At 34.3% G+C, this 8,344-nt stretch overlaps 1 protein-coding gene across 2 annotated transcripts; it reads right to left on the reverse strand.

Moving 5' to 3' along the window:
* Positions 1-419: 419 nt before the first annotated feature.
* LOC140879454 (tRNA-splicing endonuclease subunit Sen2-1-like) lies at positions 420-2,646 on the reverse strand. Of its 2 annotated transcripts, XM_073283149.1 has the most exons (3): positions 2,371-2,646; positions 2,128-2,254; positions 420-1,322 (listed from the first exon to the last, which is right to left on the reverse strand). In XM_073283149.1, the coding sequence occupies exon 3, from the start codon at positions 1,314-1,316 to the stop codon at positions 570-572; it is 747 nt and encodes a 248-aa protein (XP_073139250.1). In that variant the 5' UTR covers positions 1,317-1,322; positions 2,128-2,254; positions 2,371-2,646; the 3' UTR covers positions 420-569. The 2 variants fall into 2 exon arrangements, with proteins under 2 accessions (XP_073139250.1, XP_073139249.1); XM_073283148.1 differs by lacking the exon at positions 2,128-2,254.
* Between the last annotated feature and the right edge of the window lie 5,698 nt (positions 2,647-8,344).

Here is an 8,344-nt window from a genome sequence, read left to right on the forward strand (position 1 = left end):
ATCCCTAATTCAAATAAACGAATTACAATCCGGGCCTCATCCTCGTTTAAACCTATTATGCCCAGAAAGTGATGAGGAATATTAGGCCCAATTGTAATCTGTATCATTGTATGGCCCAATATCCATAAATATATTATTTTAATTACAATCCGACCGGTTCGGTTTATACGATTTTTAGCTAAAACCGCAAATCGAACCGAATAACCGAAAGTTTTTTCGGTTGTAACCAAATTATGTCAACCCCTAATAAAAACCGTTGTTATAATTACTTGCGATGGCTTTTAACAAACGATATTATTATTATTATTATTATTATTATTATTATTATTATTATTATTATTATTATTATTATTATTTTATTTATTTTTTATTTTTTTTTGCTCGGAGTATGATGAGTTTACTAAGTTTTTTCTCCCGAACATGCAACTTGTTTTTCCAAAATTATTTCCTCAAAAACAAAACATAACAAGGTCTTCGTAGTTTGTACCTCAAAATATATTAAATTGATTCTCACCCCCACCATAGGAGGCTTGAATCTTACATTGGGTCTCCCATAATCAGAACTATAATTAAGTTTGTGATTTAAATGATTTCTTATGTTCCATTCCTTGATTTTCTCGGCTTTGCTCTGGAATCCATCTGGTAATGATCCTCTCCTCAACATTATCATTCTCCAAACATAAGGGAGAAACATCCCCATTGCTACCATTTTTGCTAATAAAAAGAACCAACAATGTCTTCGCAACACTACCACAGAGACGGAGCGTGCAATTAAAATCAGACCAAACCCTTAGCCTGCCATTTGCATCGTCATCTTCCTCGGATAACACGAGAACGGCATATTCTGAATGCACCAGAGCTGGATGATGCCGGTAGACAACAAAGTCGACACCATACTGAGACCCTGCCCTCACCACCCAATTCTTCATTCGAAGATGTGAGTATGCTTTAAATAATATTGTGAAACAATCTTTCTTGGAGGTCATGTACTGCAACAACTCTATATCGTTTATCGGACAGTTATTTTCACCTATAATCTTAATGCATTTCATCACATAACACAAGTAAAAAGCTTCTTCCAAACTCAATTGAAACCACTGGTTATCCCTCTCAACGGTGATTATGGGGCGACCAAAACAAGCTTGATTCAAGATTTCAGTTTGCTCTAGATGTGCTGCAAGAAGAACGCTGCAACCGGAAAGGATTCCATGTGAATTGGACTCGATCAAAGATGATTGAAGTCGACAAACTATTTTTGACATGGGGTCTGCGAGAGCCGTTGCTTCTGCAGCTTTTCCTTTCCATCTCGGCCCCATCGGGCCCTGCATCAAGAAAACAAGATTATCTCTTGTTACCTAGTGAAAAGATCAAAGCAATGATACAATGAAAAATGATTGAGAAGTGAGTGGAAAGAGGGACATTGAGAACTAGGGGAATTGACAAGAGTGCACTCCATCAAACACTTTGTGTGCATGTTAAGCGACTAGATTATGATGTAAAAATTGTTGCCCAATGATATAAATTGTTCATTGTTGGACTCATTTACTCGTTGACAAGATTTGATTTTCTTTTACTATCTATATTCTATTTTTCACTAGTTCCAACTACACAGACATTGCATAATGTGTTGAATCATTTAAAGAATATTGTCAAGCAATTCTCAACAAATTTCTAATGACAACAATTTAAACAAAGGCAAGATGAAAATTATTTAATTTCTAAATTAGACAGTCACAAAATATTTTTAGCTTTAATATCACTAAATTAACATCCCAGCGATTAAATTTCCAAATTTTTTCCTTTTATTTCAAAATTTTGCATATTAATGTCCAATAATAATAATTAATGATTCTAAGACATCGGACTAGCTCATACTTGATTCATGTTACACAATCCTTCGACAATCCCAAAACTATAATTCTGAATTTTCGAAACTGTTCAAAATTCTGAGAATTTATTCGAAACCTCAAATCGTCGCAAGTTCATACTTATAATCAAGTATATAGCAAATATCAATTTGATCATTAATTGAACCAATAATTTGGACTAAACTGAGCGGTGAAAATTCCTTAACCGGCAGCCCTTTCTACCAGAATTTAAAGCTGGAAAAGGTCGAACTTAACTCACCACAACTCGAAACAAAGTCGAGCTATGCGGTGATGCAGCTCAGCCGAAAAAGAGAAAGAAAATGGCTGCACGGCTGAATTCACGGGAAAATGAGTTGTTTTGCTGCAAAACGATCCTAAGCTCAACTCTAAGAAACCAATAACCCAAAATCAGTAAAATAACCCAAGAAAATCGAAGGATAACCGACACAAGGAATAATCGTAAGCTAGGGTTTCGGGTTTAGCTTGAAATCACGATTTATACCTCGATATTGGTATCAATGGAAAGCTTATGCCTCGAGGAATAAAACCCCTCACTCATTTCTGGTTTCCGGCATCGTGCGGCGGCGGCACGCAACGGCAAGGAGCGACAGATTCGCCAGAGGTCGCGATGGAACCTTGCCAACTTGGTATCAATAGATAGCTCTCGTCGAGAGGGTTACGAATCTATATTTACTTTCGAAAACCGACAACCGACGGAGAAGATACGGCCAATTTACAGTGACGAAAATTTGAAGTAGGAAACTTGAAGAAAGAATTGAACGATGGTAGGGATGAAATATGTTCAAAATCTAAAAAATCGAAAATTTATAATTGGATATATTATAATTTTAATAATTTAAATATAAATTATTGTATATTTATTTGTATATATTTTTTATGCATTTTATTTGTATAACTAATTATAAATTTACTAAAAATTTTATGACAAGATATTTGTATACATTTTAAAATAATTTAATGTATTTATCGTATAATTGGAGAAGCGATAAAAACAAATTTTATCAAATTTTATAAGTGTAAACCTATAAAACATAACGAAAAATTATATAAACTGAATTTAAATTACCAATTTACAACTCATAGAATGATACATAATGGATAAATTGGTGATAAATTTTCAAATCCAAACTTGACTTTGCTCTAACTCCGTACACAAAGATTCTTTGCAAAAACTCTCTGGGACCACCAAACTTGGATACTTAAATGTTTAATTCTTGTACTGGATTTATGTTAATTTATGCTTAAAATCTGAGGTTTTATGCTAGAATCTGAAGATTTTGTGCTTAATTATTGTACGAAGAATTATCCGTAAAAATGGTATAAGAGCTTTAGGTTAATTATTCAGAGTCTCAGACGTAATATTATTCGTTAAATCATTTTTTTTTTTGTTGAGGAGAAGATTTTCAGAAAAAAAAAAAATGATTTCAAGCGAAGGTTTGAACCAGGGGGATTTCATTTATATGGAATCCTATAAACAAGTGAATCTATTTAAAATAGATTCCTTACAACAGTTCATAAATAATAAGGCTCTGGTTTTTGTAGGCTCTGAAGGGATTAAAAAATATGATTTCTAACTCCCAATTTCTAGATATTACCCCAGATTCCTCTAAACTCTCCGGAGATCTTAGAGAAATCCAAAAGACGTTACAATATTACAGCAATCAGCTGTATGAAATACCTCGACAGATTGAAGAAATTCTTAAGAGGCAAGAATAAATTCTTGCAACTCTAAAGGATCTTCAAACAAAAATCCAAACTCTAGAACAAATCTCTGGTTCGAGAAAAGGTAATACAGGAGGAAGGTTATCCGATCAATCTTATAAAAGCAGTATCAGAGAAAAATACTATTTGATGACTATTTTAGAAAGATTAGGTCTTGAGGATCTACAAGATCTTGCAAATTCATTTGCAAATATTAAAGTAGTAGATCTAAAGATGAATTTCTTTGAAGGTGAACAACCTACAGGGAATCCTTCAAGATATGTGGTTAAAACAGAAGAACCACATAGTGAATTCCAAGTTGGAGAAAATTCGCATCCAGTAGACACTAGGTCGAGAGGGAGTAGAATCCCACTCCACCAAACTCCTTATGGAAAAACGGTTTTAGATCTGATACATCCTTATGGGGTTATGTTAAACCTCGATGTTCTGGATTTCAAAAACAGAGAAGATCTTATAGACAATTGGACGTCAACTATGAGAATCGCATCGAGAACTTTAGATCTCAATAAAAAAGAATTCATTAAACTTCTAGAAATGTGTCTCATGGGATCAGTTAAGATAGCGTGGAAAATGACAATGCCTGAGACTAAGAAATCAGTCTTAGCAGAAGAATCCCTAAGTGAGATTGGAGGAAGAATGGCTACCCTATTTAAAGCAAAATTTATAGGAGTGGACTACTTCAATAATCAAGATACAATGAAGAAAAAAAGATATACTCAAGCTCTGTATAGTCTCGAATTGCACGATATATGTTTAGTAGATGAATACATTATGTTATTCACAAAATACATATGGAATTTGGGAGTTGAAAAAAAATGTAGCTATTTAGCCTTTTTTTTTTTTTTTTGTAAAAATGTCAAGTCCCTGGAGAGAAATACTTATAAAAGAATACATTCCAGGTAATCAAGACACACTGGCAAAACGAGCCTCTTTTCTTAAAAAAAATTGGCAGAATGATGCCACATGGCATCATTACAAAAGAACTACAAAAAGATAAGAGGTATTAATAAACATACTCCTCTATGTTGTAGAGAAAACGATCTCCCAACAGTCACTGAGAATAGATTACAGAGATTTAAGAGGAAGAAATTCAGAAATAATCCCTACAATAAAAGAATGAGAAGTTATTGGAAACCAAGAAAAGTTTGGTCTAAACAAAAGGCAAGATCTTATAGATCAGGAAAAAGAAGTGGACCTACAAAAAGCAAGATTTCATCCCCAGCAACAAGTTTGTCTCAAAGCCGGGGAAGAACACCATACAGAAGAACTTTCAGGAGAACTCATACGAGAGCAAGTGAAAGTTTCAAGGATTGTAACTACTGGACATGTGGAGCAAGAGGAAATATTTCAACAAATTGTCCAGAGAACTAGAAGAAAGGAGTCAAACTCTTTGAAGCGACACCTGATATGGATGATGCCGTCTTCTTTCAAGATCTTGTCCAAGTATATCAGTTTGAGGATATTCCCTCAGACGAAAGCATGTACAGAGAAGATATATTTTTCAGTCAAGAAAGATCTGATGATGGATCCGAATCAGAATCAGAATTAGAATAAGGAAGAAGTGTTTCGACATGAAACACATGAAATTTTGGCTGGTTTCTTTAGTCAAACCACTATATCTCATAATATGGTCCAAATGATTATGAGAAAAAATCCTACTTTACAGAAGTATCAAGTATTTTCAGCAGGACAAGTAGAAAGAGTTTTAGGAAATCTGGGACTTAGACAAATAAGACATAATTTGATTTACAAGGTATCCAGAAGGGAAATGACGATCCCTATGGAGTTAACCAGTAATCAAATAGAGATGCAACTAATTTCTTTTGAAGAAATAAGAGAGGAATTACAGAAATTGAAAACTGAAGTAGCAAGGACAATGTCTTGGATTCATATTGGAGAAATCCAGATAATTATCAAGGCTACTTTTAAAGAATAAATAGATTCACCCATAGATATCGTAGTATGCGATAAAAGAATGAGGAATATTCAAGATGTTGTTCTGAAAACTATCTCAGGAAATTTATGCGTGGAAAAAATTGTAGGAGTTATTTATCCCAGAATAAACTACAATTTAGCTGATAAAGACTTTAGTCGAGCCTTGACGTTGCATCAAAACTTCAAGGAAAAACAGTTAATGAAGGAAGGTAATAGACCATATTATATTACATATCAAATTTATATGCTTTTTCTAATACTCATCATTCAGAGTTATTTATTAGAAATGAGTTTATTGAAATACCAGAGATTTTTGGGAAAGTTGCTCAAGAAATTTATCCGGAAAGAATCGAGTTTCCTATAATACACGAAACAGACATCCAAATTCAAGATAGACCAGTTCTATATAGAGATCTCAAAATAGAACTCCAAAGGTTATCTTTCCAAGATGACAGAATTACAAGTCGAAAATGGGAAAAATCTCCTATTCAGGAAATTCAACCAGAAGAAAGAGAGTTTTCCATAATAGGAAAACTTAGATCTCCAAAAGGTTGGAAAGAAATCAAAATAGTATTTGAAATTACAGGTCATGGGAATCAATTTCCTTGTAACTCGATTTACTATTTAGAACAACAGGTAAAAGAAACTTACCAATGATTGATAAATATTGGTGAATTGGAATTTCAAATTTCTGGAATTCCGGGAAAAGAAGCAGATCGACTAATTCTGGGCTTAGAATTCCTGGAAGATCATAAACCATGAAAACACCTTGAAAAAGGAATAGAGTTTTTATGGCAAAAGAAAAGACTTGGAGAATTCAATAAGAATTCTACGAGATGGAAAACCAAGACATTTGGATAAGGGACGCTCCCTTAATCAGATTCGAAAACTATGTTCACAAACAGAGAAAGAAGCAAAAATTAAAATTAGTAAATCATGATTATGATTTACTAGGATGCATTGAAGAAGTAGAAAAGAGTAACAATACTCTACCTACTGAGGCCTTAGAAACATTAAAGCTAAATAGTCTTAATCGGATTACTGAGTTACAATACAATTTACTAAAAATGGCAGGACCATTTAGTAATCCCTTTAAGTAAAATGGCAAGTCCTTTCTCTATACATTCCAATTGGGATGTTGAATGAACAATATAAATCTGAATACTTTGCAGCTTGTATTGATTCAGGAGCAGAAATTTGTACATCAAAGATAGGAATCTTCCCTAAGGAATGTGAAGAGGACTTGCCAAAAATTGCTAGACGAGATTTCTCTAGAATAATTTTAATTCTTTGCAAAGGAATAAAACAAGCAGAGATCCTCATTAGAGGAGCAGGTCAAACACCTTGGTACAAGGTAAAGACACGACCACTAATATATTTCCATGACACAAGAGCTGATATCCTGTTAGAAAATAACTTCTTACAAATGTTTAAGAGGTACACACAAGATAATGAGTCCAAACGACTTATGTTCACTACAATTTGTGATCATAAAATTATCATTCAAAGACTTAAGATTGTCTTTTATCGATAATTGCCGATAATATTTCGCAGCCAGCATGGTGATAAAGGACAACTTTTGTGAGATCTCTTTTCTAAACATCTAATCTCGGATTAAACAATAATTAAGCATACAAGATCCAATATTAAAAGCAATAAAAGAATTTTTTTTAAAAGAACAGTGCCTCGCTCGATCGGTAGAATTCAACCGATCGAGCGAGCAAGGTTTCAAAACTTTCTGCCCGGAAGAAAACACCAGCACCGCTCGATCGGTAAAGTTCAACCGATCGAGCGGGAAATATTTTTGCAAAAAACAAAGAAAAGTCTGCAGCTCCCTCGCTCGATCGGTTAAACTCTACCGATCGAGCGGCCAACTCTGAAAAAGAATTTCCAGAATTTAAGCATACCAAATCAACTCCAAAAATTCATTCAATACATAATGGGGTACAATAAACATGCAACAACAACATACAATCCTAAATACTTGCATATTCGATACAACATAAACAACGAAGTTCGAGTTCTAAACATGTTCCAACATAAACTAGATAGACATGCTGATACGACTTCTAAAACGACTCCCACTTCTATCTCTCACTCTTGATGCTAACCAAGACTTCGCTGACTCGATCCTGCCCCACCTGTTTCCAAGTACACATACAAAACAAAGCAATAGCCGGATAACTCCGGTGAGAATGATATTCCCAGTAAAAGAAACATAACATGCAATAACAAGTAATATCTCAAAAACAAGATATAAAGACAACATATTCCAAGTTAATACGACTGAAATGCATGTCTTTAAAACTGGGGTATCAATTATGATAATCAAGGAATTGCTGCTATTCTATGGGATTCCGATGATGAGATCACGTAACAACTCACCGACTCTCTCGATCGAGGTGGTGCCACGTATCTCTATCCTCTAGACTTTGGTGCGACTACAAGGAGTATGCTGACACTAGGTGAACTTCTACACACAGGCCACTCGATTATAGCCCCCAAATCGTCTAAACAAAAGGGGTCGTTCGGCCCGCTGAAATCAAAGATTTGGCTCAAGATGAATGCATAAGAGAAACGTAAAGCATTAATCCATATAACAAAAGTTCAACAAAAAAAATACAAGTTCCCCATTCTAGAACAATTATTGATGCAAGTATGTGATTTAAGGGAAACTCAAGAACGACCTGTCTTGAGTGTTCTATCCCGCTAAAATGATGTCTGCTTGTACCTTTTTATTTGAATAGCTCCAACTCTGGAAAGCTACAAAAGAGGTTATATCAAAAACTATACAACCT

This window comes from Henckelia pumila, chromosome 2 (assembly GCF_033568475.1).
Source record: "Henckelia pumila isolate YLH828 chromosome 2, ASM3356847v2, whole genome shotgun sequence".
NCBI classification, from domain to species: Eukaryota; Viridiplantae; Streptophyta; class Magnoliopsida; order Lamiales; family Gesneriaceae; genus Henckelia; species Henckelia pumila.